This window comes from Somniosus microcephalus, chromosome 24, assembly GCF_052327205.1.
Source record: "Somniosus microcephalus isolate GS21.2 chromosome 24, FLI_Smic_1.0, whole genome shotgun sequence".
Taxonomy (NCBI): Eukaryota; Metazoa; Chordata; class Chondrichthyes; order Squaliformes; family Somniosidae; genus Somniosus; species Somniosus microcephalus.
The window spans coordinates 1,558,035-1,583,971 of NC_141010.1; the positions used below are offsets into that span (position 1 = coordinate 1,558,035).

General features: G+C 57.0%; 1 protein-coding gene across 3 annotated transcripts in view; it reads right to left on the reverse strand.

Moving 5' to 3' along the window:
* The window catches only part of ezh1 (enhancer of zeste 1 polycomb repressive complex 2 subunit), a 72,474-nt gene that overhangs the window by 35,070 nt on the left and 11,467 nt on the right, over positions 1 to 25,937 (reverse strand). For 2 of the 3 annotated variants that reach the window (XM_085966051.1, XM_085966050.1), the window contains exons 2-7: positions 17,006 to 17,138; positions 16,580 to 16,708; positions 6,452 to 6,571; positions 6,167 to 6,287; positions 2,697 to 2,861; positions 707 to 809 (exon numbers count right to left, since the gene is read on the reverse strand). In XM_085966051.1, coding sequence (XP_085822177.1) covers positions 707 to 809; positions 2,697 to 2,861; positions 6,167 to 6,287; positions 6,452 to 6,571; positions 16,580 to 16,708; positions 17,006 to 17,131 — 764 coding nt within the window. In that variant the 5' untranslated portion in view covers positions 17,132 to 17,138. The remainder of the gene's footprint in view (positions 1 to 706; positions 810 to 2,696; positions 2,862 to 6,166; positions 6,288 to 6,451; positions 6,572 to 16,579; positions 16,709 to 17,005; positions 17,139 to 25,937) is intronic. The other variant, XM_085966052.1, reaches the window with a different exon arrangement.

The following is a 25,937-nucleotide window of genomic DNA, read 5'->3' on the forward strand; positions in this document are numbered from 1 at the left end:
CAAGGCCAATCAGGGGAAAATAGCGTCTGGTCGTCAGACGTCGCTGGGGGCGGGACTGAAACCCAGAAACCAGCAGTCCCGCCCCCAACACGTCTCCTCAGGTAAGATCACGGCCAAAGAGTTTGCAAAAGGATATAGACAGGTTAAGTGAGTGGGCAGTACGGTGGCAGATGGAGGAAAATGTGAGGTTATTCACTTTGGTAGGAAGAATAGAAAAACAGAATATTTTTTTAAATGGTGAGAAACTACTAAATGTTGGTGTTCAGAGGGACCTGGGTGTTCTGGTACAGGAAACATGCAGGTACAGCAAGCAATCAGGAAGGCAAATGGCATGTTGGCCTTTATTGCAAGGGGGTTGGAGTGTAATAAGGAAGTCTTGCTCCAATTGTACAGGGCCTTGGTGAGACCACACCTGGAGTACTGGGCAGTTTTGGTCTCCGTACCTAAGGAAGGATGGTGAGGTGTGCGTTCGGCTCGAGAGGTGGGCACCTCATTATAATATTTAAATCAAGCTCCCACTGGGATGGGCAATAAATGCTGGCCTTGTCAGCGACGCCCACATCCCATAAAAAACTAATTCAAAAAAGATATATATTTGCCTTAGAGGCGGTGCAATGAAGGTTCACTAGACTGATTCCTGGGATGAGAGGGTTGTCCTATGAGGAGAGAGGAGAGAGGGGAAGGGGAAGGGGGGTGTCCGACTCACTTTTCTCTCAGGTCCTTCGAAGAGCCCCTGTCTGGGAACATCATGGCGATTGCTTTGAAGATCTTGTCAGGTGGAAGCCTCCTGCTCGGCCTCTGCTCAGTCCCTGCAACATCCAGTTAGACCGCTGTTAAAGTGCCCAGCCAGACCGGACCGGACCCAGCCAGACCGGACCGGACCCAGCCAGACCGGACCCAGCCAGACCGGACCGGACTCAGCCAGACCAGACCCAGCCAGGCCGGACCGGACCCAGCCAGGCCGGACCGGACCCAGCCAGACCGGACCGGACCCAGCCAGACCGGACCCAGCCAGACCGGACCGGACTCAGCCAGACCAGACCCAGCCAGGCCGGACCGGACCCAGCCAGACCGGACCGGACCCAGCCCGACCGGACCGGACCCAGCCAGACCGGACCCAGCCAGGCCGGACCGGACCCAGCCCGACCGGACCGGACCCCAGCCCGACTGGAGCCAGCCAGACCGGACCCAGCCTGACTGGACCGGACCCAGCCAGACCGGACCAGACCCAGCCGGACCCAGCCAGACCCGGACCCAGCCAAACTGGACCCAGCCAGACCCGGACCCAGCCAAACTGGACCCAGCCAGACCCGGACCCAGCCAGACCTGGACCCAGCCAGACCGGACCCAGCCAGACCGGACCCAGCCAGCAAAACTGATTGTGAATTTTAATGTTAATTATTCTGTAGATGAACACAAGGGGTGAATATTAACCCCCACGCAGGGCGGGAAGGGGTCGGGTACACGCCTGTTGCCATTTCTATGGTAACTGATGGCTCGGTGTGCGTTCTGCTCGAGAGGCGGGCACCTCATTATAATATTTAAATCAAGCTCCCATGGTGCAGTGGTCTGATTTAAATATAATGGGATTCCCAGGCTCAGGAAAGCCGGCAGTGAAATGGAGATGGGAACAGCGGATTCAGCAGGAAAATGCCCTTTCCAGCACCGCTTGTGGGCAGGAGGACCGGGAGTTTTACCCCAGTCCCTCAAGCTAACCTTCAGCCTCTTCACTCCCCCACTGCTCGCACCCACAATTGGCTGACCCCGATACCCTCCATACCCCGATCTTCCCCTCCCTCCCAATTGCCAGGCTGACCCCCGTCCCGATCTCCATCCTGCCCCGTGATTGCCAACTTCCCCCCGCCAACCCCCGATTGCCAGGCTTCATGCCCAAGGGCCCCGCCTGCGGCCTCCATCTGCTGGCTTTCCCCGCCCGCCAATCTGTCCGGCTGCCAGGTGGGAAACAGAAGATGATGATATTGAGGTTGTGCCATAAAATTCGTCCGAACGTCCGTGTCCTGGGATTTCCGGATTTCTCCCTGTAAATATCGGGCCATTCTGTTGGTCACAGCACACACACCGCACCAGGCAGTCACACAGCGAGAGCAAGAATAATGGCAAAAAATACCAGGGTACCTGGACCAGAGGCAGAATCAGGATCAATAGAGACTTGCATTTCTATAGCGCCTTTCACAACCTCAGGACATCCCAAAGCGCTTCACAGCCAATGAAGTACTTTTAAAGTGTAGTCACTGTTGTAATTTAGGAAACACTGCAGCCAATTTATGCACAGCAAGCTCCCACAAACAGCAATGAGATAAATGACCAGCTGTGTACAAGCCAAGATGCATCGAGCTTTCCTCCGAGATCCAGCTGTTCTATGTAAGCCCCTAACGACACCCCCACACGTCCCTTGCAGGAGCCCCTCTGTCCCAGTTCAATCAGATCCCCATTATTTTCTGAAAAAATAACTATTCCTTCCTCGCCGCAGGGTCAAAATCCTGGAACTCCCTTCCTAACAGCACTGTGGGAGTACCTTCACCACACGGACTGCAGCGGTTCAAGAAGGTGGCTCACCCCCACCTTCTCAAGGGCGACTAGGGATGGGCAATAAATGCCGGCCCTGCCAGCGACACCCACATCCCGTGAATGAATAAAACAAGCCCCCATCAGGAGAGGTCAGTGCCAAGACTCACCATCCTCAATGGTCTGATTACTAGAGTGGGGCTCATCCTGTCCTCGTTTTATATTCTGTCTGCTGTTGCTCCGAGTGGGAGCCTGTGGCCTAGCCTCATCGTCCGACTCCTGACTCAGGGCACGAACAAGCGCAGTGAAGATCTCATCATTGATAAAACCACACTCTGTAAAACATAGAGGCGTTAATCCCATCTAAGCAGCAAATATACGCACACCTGGCACCTGGACCTCAGTAGCTGCTGTGGAACTCCACACCTGGCAGCAGACGCCCTGGAAACATCTGGCAATAAGTTGCTATAAAACACGGCAACACCGAGGGAATCACTTTAACAGAATTCCGGCAGTTCTGTTAGTGACTGAGTGGGAATCCTTTCCCCCGAGACAGATTGTCAATAACCTTCCACTATTAGATGCCCAGGTTCCTCGTCCAGCTCCCTCTCTCACTCCCCGTCTCGCTCTCTCCGCCCATATCTCTTGCTCCACGTCTCTCTCTCTGTCTCTCCTGCGCCCCATCTCTCTCTCGCTCGCTAACTCCCCATCTCTCTCTCCCAGTCTCTCTCTCTCACTCCCCACCTCACACTCTCCGTCTCTCTTGCACCCCATCTCTCTTGCTTGCCCCCCCGTCTCTCTCTCTCTCTCTCCCCCCGTCTCTCTCTCTCTCTCCCCGTCTCTCTCTCTCTCTCTCTCCCCGTCTCTCTCTCTCTCTCCCCCCGTCTCTCTCTCTCTTGCACCCCATCTCTCTCCTGCGCCCCGTCTCTCTCTCTCTCTCACTCCCCGTCTCTCTCTCTCACCCAGTCCTTCTCTCTCTCTCCCCCGTCTCTCTCCCCCCGTCTCTCTCTCTCTCTCTGTCTCTCTCTCCCCCGTCTCTCTCTCTCTCTCTCTCCCCGTCTCTCTCTCTCTCTCTCTCTCTCTCTCCCCGTCTCTCTCTCTCTCCCCCCGTCTCTCTCTCTTGCACCCCATCTCTCTCCTGCGCCCCGTCTCTCTCTCTCACTCTCTCTCACTCCCCGTCTCTCTCTCTCTCTCACCCAGTCCTTCTCTCTCTCTCGCTCGCTGCTTGATATCTGCAGATACAATAATCAGCAACTAGCATTCAGCACCATCCTATGCGGGCTGCACGGGTCAGGGAGTCTTGTTACTGAGCAGCCTGGCCACACAGGCCAGGGGACCGCGGGGTTGCTTGCTGTTCAGTGCCACGAGCTGATCTGGGCATAAGAGATGGCCGGAACATTGAAAACAGTCTCAGGCTCCCCTCGTCACAGACCACCTCCCGATCTTTTGATGAGGTAACCTGGAAATGCAGGAATGGCTTGTATCTGATGTCATGTGTGGTATGATCTTGGGATGTGTGCAACGTGTTGCGTGTGAGGTAACCAGTATGTGGAATGCATGATGGACTGAAGAATGGCTCTCAGACACACTCAGTCATGCTGACAACAGCATGACATGGAATGGTAACTGTGGTCCAGGCGAGTGGGAACATTTACTGCATCATTACTGATTCAAACCTATTTACCAAGGCACTGACACAAACTCCATAGGGAAACCGACTTTTTACATAAAAATTAATGAAACAATCAGGATAGAGTTAAACACACAGCCACCGATCACAGGGATTGAAATTAAACTAGGGAGATGTTGAATTTGGAATTCCAAAATTCAGGATTGGGTTCCCTTGAGTTAACACTGAAATTGGGATCATTGAGGGCCAGGGAGAAATAATATAGCCGGAATTATCCACAGGATGGACACAAGATCCACAGAGCTGGAGCATCTTTTAAGTCCAGAGGATGATTTCTTGATGATGTGGCAGTATTTTGAGAGTGGGAGTTCAGGCTGCTCTCTGTACAATGTTTTAGGATTGTCTTTGTCTGTATCACAATGTGTAATATTAAGGAAACAAAACTTTGACTAGAAAAGCAACTGGGTGAGATAGGAACGTGATGGTAACAAGGAATTTCACCCCCCAGGATCCCACTAAAAGGGGAGGAGAGGGGAAATTGCATAACCTTTGGAGAGACAGTTTACACATGGGGTTGGGGCAGAGTGCAGGATGTTCTGTTGCACCCCATTGAGGATTGGGGATAAAACCTGGTGAGGACTCGGTGTCCCTGCAAACACTTCAAGCAGGCTTTAAAGCTGGTCCGAATGTTTGGCCATCCCATCCCTCCTGTGTTTCTAATGCTGCCATTGAAGAGGAGCTATCCACCTGGGGAATGGCGAGTGGTGGGAGTTTGTCTATAATATGGAACAGCAGCTCTGGGTAAGAATCAGGTCTATCGTATTAGTTATTTTCAGATTCTTATGATTGTAACACTTTTTATTCTCATCTGTATCATTTGAAGAGCCTTGTGGACCCGAGCTTCTCTAAACTAGGTTTGATATAGATTCATTCATGGATTCATGTACTTCTAGTGATCACAATCAGTTCAGGGGGGGCGGCCATGAGATTCGATCTGCTTGTGATCAGGCCTCTCAATACCTGGGCCCAGCTCTTTACCTGAAGTGTGTTTAATTTCCCTCCAGTTTAGGACTGGTTACTGTTGCTCAGTGCTGCGGGTGGGACATCCCATCAACCACCTGCACACAAAGTAACATGGTGGGTTAGATGTAGAGTACCCCCTGTATCGGATCAGCCTGGGTTCCTGTGGTGTAGGAACTGTGTTAGGGTAACTAATCCACGGTTAATGACCTGTTCTGGAGTCAGGCTGGTACAATGAAGGCAAGTGTTGGGTGTGACCCTTCTGTGACCTTTCCCTCAGCAATGAACAACATCATCACAGATTCTTACAGGACTTGACAGGGTAGAGGCAGGGAGGATGTTTCCCCTGGCTGGAGAGTCTAGATCCAGGGGTCACTGTTTCAGGATAAGGGGTCGACCATTTAGGACTGAGATGAGGAGAAATTTATTCGCTCAGAGGGTGGTGAATCTTTGGAATTCTCTGCCCGAGGGCTGTGGAGGCTCAGTCGATGAGTATGTTCAGGACAGATTCATAGATTTTTGAATATTAAGGGAATCAAGGGACACGGGGACAGTGCAGGAAAGTGGAGTTGAGGTCGAAGATCAGCCATGATCTTATTGAATGGCAGAGCAGGCTCGAGGGGCCGAATGGCCTCCTAATTTTTATGTTCTTATGGATGTCTCCTCACTTACTGAATCGCCATGTTTAACATTACTGTGCTGACATCACAGTGTCAGAGACAAGCATGAGGGGAGGAGTGAGGGGGCATGCACCTCAACTGTGTAACGGGTTATTCCTCGCTTCCACTGCTCACAGCACCTAACATCCTCTCCCACTCTGTATCCGTCTGCACCTGTGCAAGGCAACTGGCTCCTGACTGTGATGAGCTGGAGCCCAGAACCAGCCTCCTAAAGGAAGCAATATGCAAAACGCAGGGTGCTGATTAACAATAATAGATTTGGTGGTCCATACTGCAAGGGTGGTGACAGTACAGACACACAGTAACTTACCTCTGTCTCCATGCACTTTCCCATCATAGTTATTGATCAACTCTTCTATAAAAACGCCATCCTGCTCCAGGACCTCATCTCCCATATACGGGATATTGTGCAAGATGGTCTCATCTTCCACCTGAACAGTAACACGCACCAGTTAGTGAGGAACCACAAGTCTGACACAGAATGGTGTTAATCCCTTAAACACAACCCTGGCTTACACCCAAACATGGCATCCCACCTCAGTCATTCACTCATGTAGCACCATCTGTCTGATCAGTGGGCAGTGTGACTACATACCATGAAATTCTGCTGGAGTGGAGACCAGGAATACATAACCGGGCTCATGGCCACTGGGCTCAGCATCTTCTGTGTGACTGTCTGACTCTTGAAGCCCAGGAATAAACTCTCGACCATGCACTGCAATGAAGAAAAGGAGGAGTGAGGACAAGTGAAGAGAAGTGAGGGCGAGCACAGTGAGAGTGCTGAGTAAAGGCCAGCCCTCGAACAGCATCAACAGCTCCAATCACCGCCCACATACTGCTTTATTAATGGAGGAAGTGGTGTTGCGGGATGACTGTGAGAGTGTGCGCATGCCTCGGAGTGTACGTGCCAGTCTGTGCGTCTGTGTGCATATCAGTGAGTGCGCACGAGTGTGTGTGCATGTCAGTGAGTGCGCGTGCATGCCTGCGTGTGTGCGCGTTTGAGTGTGCGCGCGTGCTTATCTGTGCGTCTGTGAGTGCACGCGCGAGTGTGTGTGCGTGTCTGTGAGTGTGCATCTGCGTCTGTGAGTGTGAGTCAGTGTGCGCACAGGGGGCTACAGCAGTTTCATGGATGCCCTGCTGGTGATTATAGTTGTGTTGGGGCACAGTGATCGGCCATGAGGGGCACAGCAGAAGCTGCTATGCTGTTGCGTTCTGACAGGTACCGGGACTTGGAGCCTTGGTTGAGTTTTTAGCTGGTGATCCTGTCCTGCAGGCTTGCCACATTGGCACTGATGTGACAGAGGGCTGGAGAGCCAGTGCCCAGGTGCTTACTGTCTCAGACCAGCCTCTGCCATCAGGCGCATGCCCAGCTATCACTCCCATTGTGTGTTTGTGCCTGACCGGAGCAAGGTCCCTCTGCTGCCCAGTCTCCTGTGGGATGAAGGTTCACCACCAGCACCAGAGCTCCGCTGGTGCCAGGTAGTCCACTGAGGCAGCAGTTGAGGGCACAGGGCACGAGTGGACTATCTGTCTGTCGTGCAGCCTTGGCAAAGGCTGAGAGTGGGCTGAGAAGTCCTTTGAATCTCTCTCTCTCTCTATTGTTAGACTTTTCCACTCCCTAGCCCTATCCAAGTGTGTTGCTGAGGTGTCTACAGTCCGCTAATAGCAGCTGGCAGTCAGTGTCTGAGAGGGTGTGGGATGGACCCAGTAACGTGCAGAGCTGGCAGTCAGAGTCTGAGAGGGTGTGGGATGGACCCAGTAACGTGCAGAGCTGGCAGTCAGAGTCTGAGAGGGTGTGGGATGGACCCAGTAACGTGCAGAGCTGGCAGTCAGTGTCTGAGAGGGTGTGGGATGGACCCAGTAACGTGCAGAGCTGGCAGTCAGAGTCTGAGAGGGTGTGGGATGGACCCAGTAACGTGCAGAGCTGGCAGTCAGAGTCTGAGAGGGTGTGGGATGGACCCAGTAACGTGCAGAGCTGGCAGTCAGAGTCTGAGAGGGTGTGGGATGGACCCAGTAACGTGCAGAGCTGGCAGTCAGAGTCTGAGAGGGTGTGGGATGGACCCAGTAACGTGCAGAGCTGGCAGTCAGAGTCTGAGAGGGTGTGGGATGGACCCAGTAACGTTCAGAGCTGGCAGTCAGAGTCTGAGAGGGTGTGGGATGGACCCAGTAACGTGCAGAGCTGGCAGTCAGAGTCTGAGAGGGTGTGGGATGGACCCAGTAACGTGCAGAGCTGGCAGTCAGAGTCTGAGAGGGTGTGGGATGGACCCAGTAACGTGCAGCTGTGTATTTCGCCCTTTCTCAATCACTTCTGTTCATTTACTCTTCCTGTTGGCACTTGATCTGATTTATTTAATTTTGTCTCAGAGCCACGACTGCGTTTCCCGATGGGAATCCCCCATCTGACAGGAGGACTATGGGGGCAGACCATGGTAGGGGCTCTGTACCCACACCTGCAGACAGACAGACCCTAACCCCCACTGTCAGCTGCTGGAGTCTCCACTTCCCAAAGGAGCTGACAGCAGAGCTGCTGGTGTGACCGAGATGTGGAAACCGGACTCACCGCGAGTGCAACACTCTCACTGGCAACATCCTCACCCGAGACCGGGGCTCCCGGACACAGTGTGTCCGTCACAATCCTCACCCGAGACCGGGGCTCCCAGACACAGTGTGTCCCTCACAATCCTCACTGAGACCGGGGCTCCCGGACACAGTGTGTCCGTCACAATCCTCACCCGAGACCGGGGCTCCCGGACACAGTGTGTCCGTCACAATCCTCACCCGAGACCGGGGCTCCCGGACACAGTGTGTCCGTCACAATCCTCACCCGAGACCGGGGCTCCCGGACACAGTGTGTCCGTCACAATCCTCACCCGAGACCGGGGCTCCCGGACACAGTGTGTCCCTCACAATCCTCACTGAGACCGGGGCTCCCGGACACAGTGTGTCCGTCACAATCCTCACCCGAGACCGGGGCTCCCGGACACAGTGTGTCCCTCACAATCCTCACCGAGACCGGGGCTCCCAGACACAGTGTGTCCCTCACAATCCTCACTGAGACCGGGGCTCCCGGACACAGTGTGTCCGTCACAATCCTCACCCGAGACCGGGGCTCCCGGACACAGTGTGTCCGTCACAATCCTCACCCGAGACCGGGGCTCCCGGACACAGTGTGTCCGTCACAATCCTCACCCGAGACCGGGGCTCCCGGACACAGTGTGTCCGTCACAATCCTCACCCGAGACCGGGGCTCCCGGACACAGTGTGTCCGTCACAATCCTCACCCGAGACCGGGGCTCCCGGACACAGTGTGTCCGTCACAATCCTCACTGAGACCGGGGCTCCCGGACACAGTGTGTCCGTCACAATCCTCACCCGAGACCGGGGCTCCCGGACACAGTGTGTCCGTCACAATCCTCACCCGAGACCGGGGCTCCCGGACACAGTGTGTCCCTCACAATCCTCACTGAGACCGGGGCTCCCGGACACAGTGTGTCCGTCACAATCCTCACCCGAGACCGGGGCTCCCGGACACAGTGTGTCCGTCACAATCCTCACCCGAGACCGGGGCTCCCAGACACAGTGTGTCCCTCACAATCCTCACCCGAGACCGGGGCTCCCGGACACAGTGTGTCCCTCACAATCCTCACCGAGACCGGGGCTCCCAGACACAGTGTGTCCGTCACAATCCTCACCCGAGACCGGGGCTCCCGGACACAGTGTGTCCGTCACAATCCTCACCGAGACCGGGGCTCCCGGACACAGTGTGTCCGTCACAATCCTCACCCGAGACCGGGGCTCCCGGACACAGTGTGTCCCTCACAATCCTCACCCGAGACCGGGGCTCCCAGACACAGTGTGTCCCTCACAATCCTCACTGAGACCGGGGCTCCCGGACACAGTGTGTCCGTCACAATCCTCACCCGAGACCGGGGCTCCCAGACACAGTGTGTCCCTCACAATCCTCACCCGAGACCGGGGCTCCCGGACACAGTGTGTCCGTCACAATCCTCACCCGAGACCGGGGCTCCCGGACACAGTGTGTCCATCACAATCCTCACGCGAGACCGGGGCTCCCGGACACAGTGTGTCCGTCACAATCCTCACCCGAGACCGGGGCTCCCGGACACAGTGTGTCCGTCACAATCTTCACCCGAGACCGGGGCTCCCGGACACAGTGTGTCCGTCACAATCCTCACCGAGACCGGGGCTCCCGGACACAGTGTGTCCGTCACAATCCTCACCCGAGACCGGGGCTCCCGGACACAGTGTGTCCCTCACAATCCTCACCCGAGACCGGGGCTCCCGGACACAGTGTGTCCGTCACAATCCTCACCGAGACCGGGGCTCCCGGACACAGTGTGTCCCTCACAATCCTCACCCGAGACCGGGGCTCCCAGACACAGTGTGTCCGTCACAATCCTCACCGAGACCGGGGCTCCCGGACACAGTGTGTCCCTCACAATCCTCACTGAGACCGGGGCTCCCGGACACAGTGTGTCCGTCACAATCCTCACTGAGACCGGGGCTCCCGGACACAGTGTGTCCGTCACAATCCTCACCCGAGACCGGGGCTCCCGGACACAGTGTGTCCGTCACAATCCTCACCCGAGACCGGGGCTCCCAGACACAGTGTGTCCCTCACAATCCTCACTGAGACCGGGGCTCCCGGACACAGTGTGTCCGTCACAATCCTCACCCGAGACCGGGGCTCCCGGACACAGTGTGTCCGTCACAATCCTCACCCGAGACCGGGGCTCCCAGACACAGTGTGTCCGTCACAATCCTCACCGAGACCGGGGCTCCCGGACACAGTGTGTCCCTCACAATCCTCACCCGAGACCGGGGCTCCCGGACACAGTGTGTCCGTCACAATCCTCACCGAGACCGGGGCTCCCGGACACAGTGTGTCCGTCACAATCCTCACCGAGACCGGGGCTCCCGGACACAGTGTGTCCATCACAATCCTCACCCGAGACCGGGGCTCCCAGACACAGTGTGTCCCTCACAATCCTCACCCGAGACCGGGGCTCCCAGACACAGTGTGTCCCTCACAATCCTCACCCGAGACCGGGGCTCCCGGACACAGTGTGTCCGTCACAATCCTCACCCGAGACCGGGGCTCCCAGACACAGTGTGTCCCTCACAATCCTCACCCGAGACCGGGGCTCCCGGACACAGTGTGTCCGTCACAATCCTCACCCGAGACCGGGGCTCCCGGACACAGTGTGTCCGTCACAATCCTCACCGAGACCGGGGCTCCCGGACACAGTGTGTCCCTCACAATCCTCACCCGAGACCGGGGCTCCCAGACACAGTGTGTCCCTCACAATCCTCACTGAGACCGGGGCTCCCGGACACAGTGTGTCCGTCACAATCCTCACCCGAGACCGGGGCTCCCGGACACAGTGTGTCCGTCACAATCCTCACCCGAGACCGGGGCTCCCGGACACAGTGTGTCCGTCACAATCCTCACTGAGACCGGGGCTCCCGGACACAGTGTGTCCGTCACAATCCTCACCGAGACCGGGGCTCCCGGACACAGTGTGTCCGTCACAATCCTCACCCGAGACCGGGGCTCCCGGACACAGTGTGTCCGTCACAATCCTCACCGAGACCGGGGCTCCCGGACACAGTGTGTCCGTCACAATCCTCACCCGAGACCGGGGCGCCCGGACACAGTGTGTCCATCACAATCCTCACCCGAGACCGGGGCTCCCGGACACAGTGTGTCCGTCACAATCCTCACCCGAGACCGGGGCTCCCGGACACAGTGTGTCCGTCACAATCCTCACCCGAGACCGGGGCTCCCGGACACAGTGTGTCCGTCACAATCCTCACCGAGACCGGGGCTCCCGGACACAGTGTGTCCGTCACAATCCTCACCCGAGACCGGGGCGCCCAGACACAGTGTGTCCGTCACAATCCTCACCGAGACCGGGGCTCCCGGACACAGTGTGTCCCTCACAATCCTCACCGAGACCGGGGCTCCCGGACACAGTGTGTCCGTTACAATCCTCACCCGAGACCGGGGCTCCCGGACACAGTGTGTCCGTCACAATCCTCACCCGAGACCGGGGCTCCCGGACACAGTGTGTCCATCACAATCCTCACCGAGACCGGGGCTCCCAGACACAGTGTGTCCGTTACAATCCTCACCCGAGACCGGGGCTCCCAGACACAGTGTGTCCGTCACAATCCTCACCGAGACCGGGGCTCCCGGACACAGTGTGTCCGTCACAATCCTCACCGAGACCGGGGCTCCCGGACACAGTGTGTCCGTCACAATCCTCACCCGAGACCGGGGCTCCCGGACACAGTGTGTCCCTCACAATCCTCACCCGAGACCGGGGCTCCCGGACACAGTGTGTCCCTCACAATCCTCACCCGAGACCGGGGCTCCCGGACACAGTGTGTCCGTCACAATCCTCACCCGAGACCGGGGCTCCTGGACACAGTGTGTCCGTCACAATCCTCACCCGAGACCGGGGCTCCCGGACACAGTGTGTCCGTCACAATCCTCACCGAGACCGGGGCTCCCAGACACAGTGTGTCCCTCACAATCCTCACCGAGACCGGGGCGCCCGGACACAGTGTGTCCGTCACAATCCTCACCCGAGACCGGGGCTCCCAGACACAGTGTGTCCGTCACAATCCTCACCCGAGACCGGGGCTCCCGGACACAGTGTGTCCGTCACAATCCTCACCCGAGACCGGGGCTCCCGGACACAGTGTGTCCCTCACAATCCTCACCGAGACCGGGGCTCCCGGACACAGTGTGTCCGTCACAATCCTCACCCGAGACCGGGGCTCCCAGACACAGTGTGTCCGTCACAATACTCACCCGAGACCGGGGCTCCCAGACACAGTGTGTCCGTCACAATCCTCACCGAGACCGGGGCTCCCAGACACAGTGTGTCCGTCACAATACTCACCCGAGACCGGGGCTCCCAGACACAGTGTGTCCGTCACAATCCTCACCGAGACCGGGGCTCCCGGACACAGTGTGTCCGTCACAATCCTCACCGAGGCCGGGGCTCCCGGACACAGTGTGTCCGTCACAATCCTCACCCGAGACCGGGGCTCCCAGACACAGTGTGTCCCTCACAATCCTCACCCGAGACCGGGGCTCCCGGACACAGTGTGTCCGTCACAATCCTCACCGAGACCGGGGCTCCCGGACACAGTGTGTCCGTCACAATCCTCACCCGAGACCGGGGCTCCCGGACACAGTGTGTCCGTCACAATCCTCACCGAGACCGGGGCTCCCGGACACAGTGTGTCCGTCACAATCCTCACCCGAGACCGGGGCTCCCGGACACAGTGTGTCCCTCACAATCCTCACCCGAGACCGGGGCTCCCAGACACAGTGTGTCCGTCACAATCCTCACCGAGACCGGGGCTCCCGGACACAGTGTGTCCCTCACAATCCTCACCCGAGACCGGGGCTCCCGGACACAGTGTGTCCGTCACAATCCTCACCGAGACCGGGGCTCCCGGACACAGTGTGTCCGTCACAATCCTCACCGAGACCGGGGCTCCCGGACACAGTGTGTCCATCACAATCCTCACCCGAGACCGGGGCTCCCAGACACAGTGTGTCCCTCACAATCCTCACCCGAGACCGGGGCTCCCAGACACAGTGTGTCCCTCACAATCCTCACCCGAGACCGGGGCTCCCGGACACAGTGTGTCCGTCACAATCCTCACCCGAGACCGGGGCTCCCAGACACAGTGTGTCCCTCACAATCCTCACCCGAGACCGGGGCTCCCGGACACAGTGTGTCCGTCACAATCCTCACCCGAGACCGGGGCTCCCGGACACAGTGTGTCCGTCACAATCCTCACCGAGACCGGGGCTCCCGGACACAGTGTGTCCCTCACAATCCTCACCCGAGACCGGGGCTCCCAGACACAGTGTGTCCCTCACAATCCTCACTGAGACCGGGGCTCCCGGACACAGTGTGTCCGTCACAATCCTCACCCGAGACCGGGGCTCCCGGACACAGTGTGTCCGTCACAATCCTCACCCGAGACCGGGGCTCCCGGACACAGTGTGTCCGTCACAATCCTCACTGAGACCGGGGCTCCCGGACACAGTGTGTCCGTCACAATCCTCACCGAGACCGGGGCTCCCGGACACAGTGTGTCCGTCACAATCCTCACCCGAGACCGGGGCTCCCGGACACAGTGTGTCCGTCACAATCCTCACCGAGACCGGGGCTCCCGGACACAGTGTGTCCGTCACAATCCTCACCCGAGACCGGGGCTCCCGGACACAGTGTGTCCGTCACAATCCTCACCCGAGACCGGGGCTCCCGGACACAGTGTGTCCGTCACAATCCTCACCGAGACCGGGGCTCCCGGACACAGTGTGTCCGTCACAATCCTCACCCGAGACCGGGGCGCCCAGACACAGTGTGTCCGTCACAATCCTCACCGAGACCGGGGCTCCCGGACACAGTGTGTCCCTCACAATCCTCACCGAGACCGGGGCTCCCGGACACAGTGTGTCCGTTACAATCCTCACCCGAGACCGGGGCTCCCGGACACAGTGTGTCCGTCACAATCCTCACCCGAGACCGGGGCTCCCGGACACAGTGTGTCCATCACAATCCTCACCGAGACCGGGGCTCCCAGACACAGTGTGTCCGTTACAATCCTCACCCGAGACCGGGGCTCCCAGACACAGTGTGTCCGTCACAATCCTCACCGAGACCGGGGCTCCCGGACACAGTGTGTCCGTCACAATCCTCACCGAGACCGGGGCTCCCGGACACAGTGTGTCCGTCACAATCCTCACCCGAGACCGGGGCTCCCGGACACAGTGTGTCCCTCACAATCCTCACCCGAGACCGGGGCTCCCGGACACAGTGTGTCCCTCACAATCCTCACCCGAGACCGGGGCTCCCGGACACAGTGTGTCCGTCACAATCCTCACCCGAGACCGGGGCTCCTGGACACAGTGTGTCCGTCACAATCCTCACCCGAGACCGGGGCTCCCGGACACAGTGTGTCCGTCACAATCCTCACCGAGACCGGGGCTCCCAGACACAGTGTGTCCCTCACAATCCTCACCGAGACCGGGGCGCCCGGACACAGTGTGTCCGTCACAATCCTCACCCGAGACCGGGGCTCCCAGACACAGTGTGTCCGTCACAATCCTCACCCGAGACCGGGGCTCCCGGACACAGTGTGTCCGTCACAATCCTCACCCGAGACCGGGGCTCCCGGACACAGTGTGTCCCTCACAATCCTCACCGAGACCGGGGCTCCCGGACACAGTGTGTCCGTCACAATCCTCACCCGAGACCGGGGCTCCCAGACACAGTGTGTCCGTCACAATACTCACCCGAGACCGGGGCTCCCAGACACAGTGTGTCCGTCACAATCCTCACCGAGACCGGGGCTCCCAGACACAGTGTGTCCGTCACAATACTCACCCGAGACCGGGGCTCCCAGACACAGTGTGTCCGTCACAATCCTCACCGAGACCGGGGCTCCCGGACACAGTGTGTCCGTCACAATCCTCACCGAGGCCGGGGCTCCCGGACACAGTGTGTCCGTCACAATCCTCACCCGAGACCGGGGCTCCCAGACACAGTGTGTCCCTCACAATCCTCACCCGAGACCGGGGCTCCCGGACACAGTGTGTCCGTCACAATCCTCACCGAGACCGGGGCTCCCGGACACAGTGTGTCCGTCACAATCCTCACCCGAGACCGGGGCTCCCGGACACAGTGTGTCCGTCACAATCCTCACCCGAGACCGGGGCTCCCGGACACAGTGTGTCCGTCACAATCCTCACCGAGACCGGGGCTCCCGGACACAGTGTGTCCGTCACAATCCTCACCGAGACCGGGGCTCCCGGACACAGTGTGTCCGTCACAATCCTCACCCGAGACCGGGGCTCCCGGACACAGTGTGTCCCTCACAATCCTCACCCGAGACCGGGGCTCCCGGACACAGTGTGTCCATCACAATCCTCACCCGAGACCGGGGCTCCCGGACACAGTGTGTCCGTCACAATACTCACCCGAGACCGGGGCTCCCGGACACAGTGTGTCCGTCACAATCCTCACCCGAGACCGGGGCTCCCGGACACAGTGTGTCCCTCACAATACTCACCCGAGACCGGGGCTCCCGGACACAGTGTGTCCCTCACAATACTCACCCGAGACCGGGGCTCCCGGACACAGTGTGTCCGTCACAATACTCACCCGAGACCGGGGCTCCCGGACACAGTGTGTCCGTCACAATACCAGGCCCCACAACAGGCCACACCCCCACAGGCCCCGCCCCTCCCACGGCCCCTCCCCCATGGCCCCGCCCCTCCCACTCCTACAGGCCCCCCCTCCCATGTCCCCCCCAGCCCCTCCCCCCCACAGGCCCCTCCCCCTCCCACAGGCCCCGCCCTCCCATGTTTCCCCCCCTCCCACAGCCCCTCCCTCCCATGTCCCCCCAGCCCCTCCCCCTCCCACAGGCCCTGCCCCTCCCCCCACAGCCCCTCCCTCCAACGGCCCCTCCCACAGCCCCGCCCCACACAGGCCCCTCCCCCTCCCACAGGCCCCGCCCTCCCATGTCCCCCCCCTCCCATGTCCCCCCCCAGCCCCTCCCCCCCACAGGCCCCCCCCCACAGTGCCCCCTCCCCGCCCAAGTTCTGTGGTCGATGCTCTCCACAGTCTCGGTGCACTGATGGGCTGAGCCACACTGATCGAGACTCTACCTTCCGTTTCCCACAGCCAGTGGCTCCCGATGTGGTTAAATTCATGGGCTGGATCCTCAGCTTCCTCCAATCCTCGTTGAGAATTTCAGTTCGGTTCCTGATCCTGCTGCGGTTACAGAGAAACATTTCCTTCACACAGAAAGGAAAAGGCAGCGGGTTAAAGGAGAAGTTCAGCTTCTAACCTCACACCGAGCAGCCTCACAACTTCATTTAACATTAATTTAAAGTATGCGGCTTAGGTGAGGTGCGGAGTGACATTCTCGCTCCGGGGAGGGGGGTGGGACAGGTCGGGGGAGGGGGAGAGGGGCTGGGGAGAGGTTTGGGGGTGGGGGTGGTGTGGGGATGGGAGCGGGGGCGGGGGGAGGTGTGGGGGAGGGGGAGCGGGTGGGACGGGGCTGGCTGGAGACGTAAATCACCCGCTGTTACCTTCACTTCATCTGCTTTCCGGAAGCGTTTGAGTTGTCGCAGACGCATGTATTCAGACTTGACTCGTTTCCGCCAGTTCATCGACAACTTAGCCAACGTTTTAATCTGAGAAGCTTCGGATTCCATCCTCGGCCTGGAAACCAAATCACACCATCAGCATCGGACCAAGGACAGGTGGCAGTGTGAGAGGGTCACTCCAAGCCCCCGGCCCACAGCCCCGCTCCCCGGCCCCCCGTCCCACAGCCCCGTTCCCCGGCCCACATCCCCCCGGCCCACAGCCCCCTGGCCCACGTCCCCCCGACCCACAGCCCCGTCCCCCAGCCCACATCCCCCCGTCCCCCGGCCCCCCGCCCCGGCCCACAGCCCCGTCCCCTGGCCCCGGCCCCCATCCCCCCGGCCCACAGCCCCGTTCCCCGGCTCCCGCTGGGTGTGGCCGAAGGGTGGAGCTGATTAGAGACCAAAAAGGAGATCTTCTTGTGGAGGCGCTTTAACGGGCTGCGCTAGCCATTCAAAATTCCCCGTGTGCGCGGTTTCTCTATTTAATGCCGGCTCACCGGCTGCGCGGGACCTCAAGAGCGCGACACGGCCATTGCTTTGCATCTGTCCTCACTAAAGAAGAGGGTGCAGCCAATGTCACAGTAATGGAGGAGGCAGTAGCGATATTGGATAGGATAAAAATAGATAAAGAGGAGGGCCTAGAAATTCATTATAGCCACTTTTGGGGTGGTAAAGTCGGGCGGCCGCTAAAGTTTGCGCCCGGCGCAAATTTGAGGCCACTTCGCCGATATTCATTAGCTTCGCCCTAAGAGTTTGCTCGAGCGCTAAAACTGGCGATGCACGGCTCTCTTTAGGCGCTAAGCTGGCGTTACTGAGCGATACCGCCGAGGCCGGGCGCAGCGCAGGTGCGGCCATTTCTTGATTGACAGCAGACACCCTGGCGCCGGCCAGCTCTTAAGGGGGAAGGGTCGAGTTGGTCTGCTGCCACGCCCTGGACACTGCAGCCCTCCAGCTAGGCCTGAACACTGCTGCTGGACCCAAATAGCGCCTGAAAGGATGGAGAAGGCCCGTAAACGAGCGCAGCGCTTCTCAGAGCATGATCTGAGGGTGCTGGTTGGCGCTGTGGAGAAGAGACGCCATATTTTGTTTCCGGACAATGGGAAGAAGCCGGCGGCCCGCGTCTACCGGAAAGCCTGGAGGCATGTCGCCACCAGGGTGACATCCAACAGTGAGGTCCCCAGGAGCGCGGTACAATGCCGCAAAAAGCTAAATGACCTCGCCAGGATTGTCAGGGTGAGTACCCTTTCCAGTGTCCTCCTCATCCTTGCATGTGCACCTCACATTATGGGCAAAGGGCCCTGAAAGCCCTAATGGCCAGCCCTCATGCAGCAGCTATGGGACAGTCATGAACATCAATTGCACATTCTGCACTTAACACACTGGCCAGGCTATTCGACCATGGGAGGCAGTGCACACAAGATCAGGGCTACACACTGGCCAGGCTATTCCACCATGGGAGGCAGTGCACACAAGATCAGGGCTACACACTGGCCAGGCTATTCCACCATGGGAGGCAGTGCACACAAGATCAGGGCTACACACTGTACTTAGAGGCCGTCCTTTCTCTTGCAGGCCAAGCTGGCCAATAATAAGAGGAGCCGGACTGAGACCGGGGGAGGTGGACCCCAGATCCAGCCGCTCACCGAGCTGCAACAGCACGTGGAGCGCATCATGGGTGCCCGGGTGATTGGCCCCGTTGCATCTGGAGATGCCGACCCTGTTCTGGGCACCAATGGTAAGGACATCACCTTTTGGACCTCTCTCGTCCCACTTGCGCATCAGATCTACATCCTTTGCCACTGTCCGACCAATGCGTTGAATGCCACCACTCATGCATCCCTCGCTGACGCCCTCTCCTCACTCTAAAGCTACTCTTGTGCCTTCCTGCTTTCAGATGGTGAGGAGGAGGTCCCTGAAGTTGCCAGTGACAGCCCCTCAGAAGAGGAGGAGGAGGAGGAGCAAGAGGAAGGCGGCCCATCAGGGGAACCCTCAGCCGCGGCAAGCCATGCCAATGTAGGGGAGACGTCTTCCCTGGAGGGGAGCGTGGGGGAAGTGTCGGAGGGGAGTGTAGCTCCTGGGACCAGCGGCCTGCAGAAACGCGGGAGGGGTGTGGAAGCTCAGCGGCCTTCTCCCCAGAGGGGGGAAGGGTCGGAGGGGAGTCCAATTGCTGGGCCCAGCGGCGTCCAGCAACGCAGGAAGGGTCGGCCAGCTCGGCGGCCTTCTCCCCAGAGGGAGAGTCCGGCCTCCAGTCTGGAGACGGTCAACGCCGAGGAGATGCGCCGCCTCGAGGACATGTCCGCGGACTCGGAGCGCCGGCACACGGAGCTCATGGGGGTAGTGGCACAGATGCCTGAGGCCATCGAGTCCCTGTCTCGGAGTGTGACCGAATTCGGGGCCTCACAGGCCACCAGTTTGGCGGAATTCGGGGCAGCTCAGGCAGCGACTGGCCAGGTGATCAGTGGTGCCGTGCAGTCACTGGCTGCTCTGATGCGGTCACAGAACAGGGCAACACGGGCACTCACTGCTGCCACACTCGCTGTGTCAGCCAGGCATCGCCAGGGCACCCGGCGCGCTGCAGCAGCACAGCGGTCTGTCCCTCGGCAGATTGCTGCGCATGCTGCAGTGCTGGCCCGGGCGAGTGCCAGTGTCTCAGGCGACCAGCGAGCGCCTGCCATCCGCCAGCTTGCCCCCATTCCTCCAGCCACCACTGCCACCCCCCAGTGGAGCTGCCACGAGCTGCTGCAGCGACTGATGCTGCCCAGCCACAGCTGCAGCATTCACCAGCCGGCCCCTCGAGGGCCAGACCTCGTCTAGCCCGACCCCCAAGGGCATCTGCCGTCACGACATGTGCCCCTCAGGAGCCTGCCCCCAGCCTTGCAGCAGCCACTGGCCTCACTTTGAGGAGGAGCAGCAGGGCGTGCAGGGGCCGCCAAAGTTTGCAGAAGGCATCGCCCTCGCGGGCCACAAAGTAGAGGGTGTGTCCAAATGTTTTGTTTTTTGGAATGGGTGTTTTGTGAAGGCCGAGGATGAAGGCCATTTTTGTTTACATCTTTTGTTAATCCTCCCCAGGTTGTGGGAGTGAGTCATGTGTGTGAGTGTTTTTTGGGGGTTTCGTGTGTTTTTGGTTTTCATGTGGGAAGGGCCCTGAGTTTGTACAATAAACCATTTTATTTATTCACATTGTCCATGTTTGATCTTTGAAGTGTTTGTTGCCTTAACCGGCTGAGGGCTTGCGGAGCGGCTGCAATCATGTTCTTTCATTGGCACAAGCCATTCCCTGACAGGGGGCCTAGAAGTGACGTTCAATAAGCCGCCGACGGGCGGCCCTTGGACCTTGTGCGTCCCTCCTGGGCTGGTACTCCTCCTCCTCGTCCTCCTCATGCTCCTCCTGCTCCTCCTCCTGAGGTGGTGGTCCAACGTGAGGTGGCAGTGCCTGAGTCCTGCGGATAGCCAGGTTGTGCAGCATGCAGCAAACGACGACGAATTGGGAGACTCGCTCCTGCGAATACTGGAGGGCTCCCCCGGAGCGATCCAGACAGCGGAGCCGTTGCTTCAGGACGCCGATTGTTTGTTCGATGAGGTTCCTGGTCGCTTGATGGCTCTCGTTGTATGCCTCTTCAGCAGGGGTCGTGGGCGCGCGGAGCGGGGTCATCAGCCAGGTACACAAAGGATAGCCTTTGTCCCCGATAAGCCATCCTCTTGGGTGAGGCTGTGCCTGGAACATGTCAGCCACAGTTGTCTGTCGCAGGATAAAGGCATCGTGGCTGCTGCCTGGAAAGCGGGCATTGACAGCTAGGATGCGCTGCTTGTGGTCACACACCAGCTGTACGTTGAGGGAATGGTAGCCCTTCCGGTTGCGGTAATCCTCGGCATGCTCCAGAGGTGCCCGCAAAGCCACATGCGTGCAGTCAATGGCGCCCTGCACCATGGGGAAGCCCGCTGTTCTTGCAAATCCCACTGCACGCTGCTGCTGCTTGTCCAGGGTCATGGGGAAGGAGACGAATTGACGTCTCCTTCTGAAAAGGGCATTGGTCACCTGGCGGATGCAGCAATGCACGGCGAACTGGGAGATGTTAGCGATGTCCCCAGCAGCGGATTGGAAGGAGCCGGTGGCATAGAAGTTGAGAGCCACCGTCACCTTCACTGCCACCGACAGAGACGTCCTGCGCATCAGCTGTGGCTGCAGATCTCTCTGAAGCAGCTGGCAGATGTCTGCAACCACCTCCCTTCTGAATCGCAGCCTCCTAACACACTGCGCGGCAGACATGTTGAGATAGGAGAACTGCTGGCGGTATACCCTGGGTGGGTAAGGCCTCACTTGGCGACGCCTGTTGCCCCCTCTGCGTCTAGCCAGGGCTGCCACTCTCTCACGGCGTCTGTAAGCCCTTCTGACATTATGCTGAAACTCAGCGTTGGCACCCAATGCAGCCCCCATAATATGCTGGCAAACACTGAGATCTCAATGAAGGCAAAGATAATTGCAAAGCTCTGGCCTGAAGCCAAAAAGACCTGTCCTAGTGTTGGGCCAAAGCAGTAAGCTCTCTTCCTTGGTCTCTCTCCAAAAATCCGTTGCACAAGAGTGAATGCTGCAAAATGGCTGCCCTTTATAGTGCAGGGTAAGTGCCCTTTAATTTGCCCTCCCCGCGGCCCGCCTCGGCTGTGTACCGTTCCACTCAACAGTCGTTAGGGCCGCCCGGCGCACAATGGGGCGGCGCAAGTGAAGTTCCGGTTCCGGGCGCACAAAGGGCGTTGCACGACGAAATGACGTCATGATCTGCGCGCGCAGATGAGCACGCGCAAAGACTTTGTGCCGGCGCTAAATGTCTACTGAAGTTGGGGCGAGGCGCAGATCGCGCTGCGCCCGGGTGCTAAGCGCCTAGCGCTCGAGATCTGCTCCTCCTAAGGCGCTAACGGCTGGCGCAGCCAACTGAATTTCTAGGCCGAGGTACTTAAAAGGTTGTCTGTCCTCAAAGTAGAAAAGTTACCCGGTCCAGATGGATTACCGAAAGAAAGACTTGCATTTCTATAGCGCCTTTCACGACCACCGGATGTCTCAAAGCACTTTACAGCCAATGAAGTACTTTTGGAGTGTAGTTACTGTTGTAATGTGGGAAACGCGGCAGTCAATTTGCGCACAGCAAGCTCCCACAAACAGCAATGTGATAATGAACAACAACAACAACTTGTATTTATATAGCACCTTTAACGTAGTAAAACATCCCAAGGTGCTTCACAGGAGTATTATAAGACAAATAAATTGATACCGAGCCATATAAGGAGAAATTAGGGCAGGTGACCAAAAGCTCGGTCAAAGAGGTCGGTTTTAAGGAGCGTGTTGAAAGAGCGGTAGCGAGGCGGAGAGGTTTAGGGAGGGAATTCCAGAGCTTAGGGCCCAGGCAACAGAAGGCACGGCCACCAATGGTGGAGCGATTATAATCAGGGATGCTCAAGAGGGTAAAATTAGAGGATTGCAGATATCTTGGGGGGTTGTGGGGCTGAAGAAGGTTACAGAGATAGGGAGGGGCGAGGCCATGGAGGGATTTAAAAACAAGGATGAGAATTTTGAAATCAAGGCACTGCTTAACCGGGAGCCAATGTAGGTCAGCGAGCACAGGGGTGATGGGTGAACGGGACTTGGTGCGAGTTAGGACACGGGCAGCCGAGTTTTGGATGACCTCAAGTTTACATAGGGTGGAATGTGGGAGGCCAGCCAGGAGTGCGTTGGAATAGTCAAGTCTAGAGGTAACAAAGGAATGGATGAGGGTTTCAGCAGCAGATGAGCTGAGGCAAGGGCGGAGACGGGCGATGTTACGGAGGTGGAAATAGGCGGTCTTAGTTATGCTGCAGATATGTGGTTGGAAGCTCATTTCAGAGTCAAATATGACACCAAGGTTGCGAACAGTGTGGTTCAGCCTCAGACAGATGTTGGGGAGAGGGATGGAGTCAGTGGCTGGGGAACGGAGTTTGTGGCAGGGACCGAAAACAATGGCTTCGGTCTTCCCAATATTTAATTGGAGAAAATTTCTGCTCATCCAGAACTGGATGTCGGACAAGCAGTCTGACAATTGAGAGACCGTGAAGGGGTCGAGAGAAGTGGTGGTGAGGTAGAGCTGGGTGTCGTCAGCGTACATGTGGAAACAAGACACTGTTTTAGGTGATGTCGCCAAGTGGCAACATGTATGTAATACCCACTGGAAATGTTATGTACGCTAAGTATGGTTATCAATCTTTAACTTAGACACTGTATTATCATTGTTATAAATCCCTGGGTTAAAGTTGCCCATGTGAAGGTACGGCAAGAACTTTTAAGGACACAATGTGACTAAGAGCAGACTTTCCATAATTCTGCACCAGTATCAACTGTTGCAGACAGTGAGGCTGCGCAGTCTCCAGGCAGAAACCCCAGGAGGAAGGGGTGGAGTCGGGGTTTTCGTGCGGGAAACGGGAGCGACTGGAAGAAAAGAGGGCAGGAGCTCTGAAAAGAGGGCTCAGGAGGCAAATGGCTGCCGCATCCCGTCCCAGGCTTCCAAACTCGGCCGCCGCCCTTCGTATTAGTAGCTCTGCATCCAGAACTCAAAGTGGGATTCAGTGATCGTGAAGAGAATTCAACGAAGGGGTTCGGAGTCGTAAGTCTTGCAGACATTATACATACCATGAGCTCCAACTTAAGCGCGCCAACGAAAGAGTGCACTCGAATTTGGACACAGGGACAGATTCTCCTTTGAATCCATATAAATAGAGAATGTATGTTTATTATGTCTAGATTCATTCTAATGTATGCAAATGTCTAATTTAGGTCATTGACCCATAATCTTCTTATACTGTCTGACGTTAAAACTATAAAGTAAGATAATTAGAATTAAGCCATTGTAGTAGTGATCTCCTTACTGGACTATAGAGTACTGTCTACAACAGAGACCACATCTCACATATATCTAGAGAACCGTGAAGGGTCATAGAGTCATAGAGTTATACAGCACGGATAGAGGCCCTTCGGCCCATCGTGTCCGCGCCGGCCATCAAGCCCTGTCTAATCTAATCCCATATTCCAGCATTTGGTCCGTAGCCTTGTATGCTATGGCATTTCAAGTGCTCATCCAAATGCTTCTTAAATGTTGTGAGGGTTTCTGCCTCCACAACCCTTTCAGGCAGTGAGTTCCAGACTCCAACCACCCTCTGGGTGAAAAAGTTCTTTCTCAAATCCCCTCTAAACCTCCCGCCCTTTACCTTGAATCTATGCCCCCTAGTTATTGACCCTTCTACTAAGGGAAAAAGCTCCTCAGCATCCATCCTATCTATGCCCCTCATAATTTTGTACACCTCAATCATGTCCCCCCTCAGCCTCCTCTGCTCCAAGGAAAACAAACCCAATCTGCCCAGTCTCTCTTCATAGCTGAAGCGCTCCAGCCCAGGTAACATCCTGGTGAATCTCCTCTGCACCCTCTCCAAAGCGTTCACATCCTTCCTGTAGTGTGGCGACCAGAACTGCACACAGTATTCCAGCTGTGGCCTAACCAGTGTTTTATACAGCTCCATCATAACCTCCTTGCTCTTATATTCTATGCCTCGGCTAATGAAGGCAAGTATCCCATATGCCTTTTTTACCACCTTATCCACCTGTTCCGCCGCCTTCAGGGATCTGTGCACTTGCACACCCAGATCCCTCTGACCCTCCGTCTTGCCTAGGGTCTTACCATTCATTGTGTATTCCTTTGCCTTGTTAGTCCCCCAAAGTGCATCACCTCGCACTTTTCCGGGTTAAATTCCATTTGCCACTGTTCCGCCCATCTGACCAACCCATCTATATCGTCCTGCAGACTGAGGCTACCCTCCTCGCTATTTACCACCCTACCAATTTTTGTATCATCCGCGAACTTACTGATCATACCTTTTACATTCATATCCAAGTCATTAATGTAGACCACAAACAGCAAGGGACCCAGCACCGATCCCGGTGGTACCCCACTGGCCACAGGCTTCCAGTCACATTTTTAGGCCTGCTAAAACCGCCAATACCTCCTCCCTCTCGATGTTAATATGTTCGAGCATATCACAGTCCCCCCGCCCTATTTCTATGTCTACATCGTCCTTCTCCATAGTGAAAACAGATGCAAAAAATTCATTTAGAACCCCTCCTACATCTTCCGGCTCCACACACAGATTGCCACTTTTGTCCCTAATGGGCCCTATTTTTTCCCTAGTTATCCTCTTACCCTTAATATACTTATAAAACATCTTAGGATTTTCCTTTATTTTGCTCGCCAGTGTTATTTCATGGCTCCTCCTTGATCTCCTAATTTCTTTTTTAAGTATCCCCCTGCACTTTTTGTACTCCTCTAGGGCTTCCTCCGTCTTTAGCCTTTTGTATCTGCCAAAAGCCCTCCTTTTTTTCCTAATCCATTCTCATATATCCCCTGACATCCAAGGTTCCCTGTGGTTTTTGGAACCACCCTTTACCTTTACGGGAACATGTTGCCATTGTATGATCTCAATCTCCCTTCTGAAAGCCTCCCATTGCTCCGATGTGGATTTTCCTACAAGTAGCTGATCCCAGTCCATTTTGGCCAGATCCTGCCTTATCCTATTAAAATCGGCCTTCCCCCAATTTAGAACCTTTATTTCCGACCCATCCCTGTCCTTTTCCATGACCACCTTAAATCTCACCATATTATGGTCACTGTCACCAAAGTGCTCACCTACTAGCACTTTTTCCACTTGGCCGGCCACATTCCCTAGAATTAGGTCCAGTACCGCCCCCTCTCTTGTAGGACTTTCTACATGCTGGCTCAAAAAGCTCTCCTGGATGCACTTTAAGAATTCTACACCCTCTGAGCCTTTCACACTCTGACTATCCCAGTTAATATTGGGGAAGTTG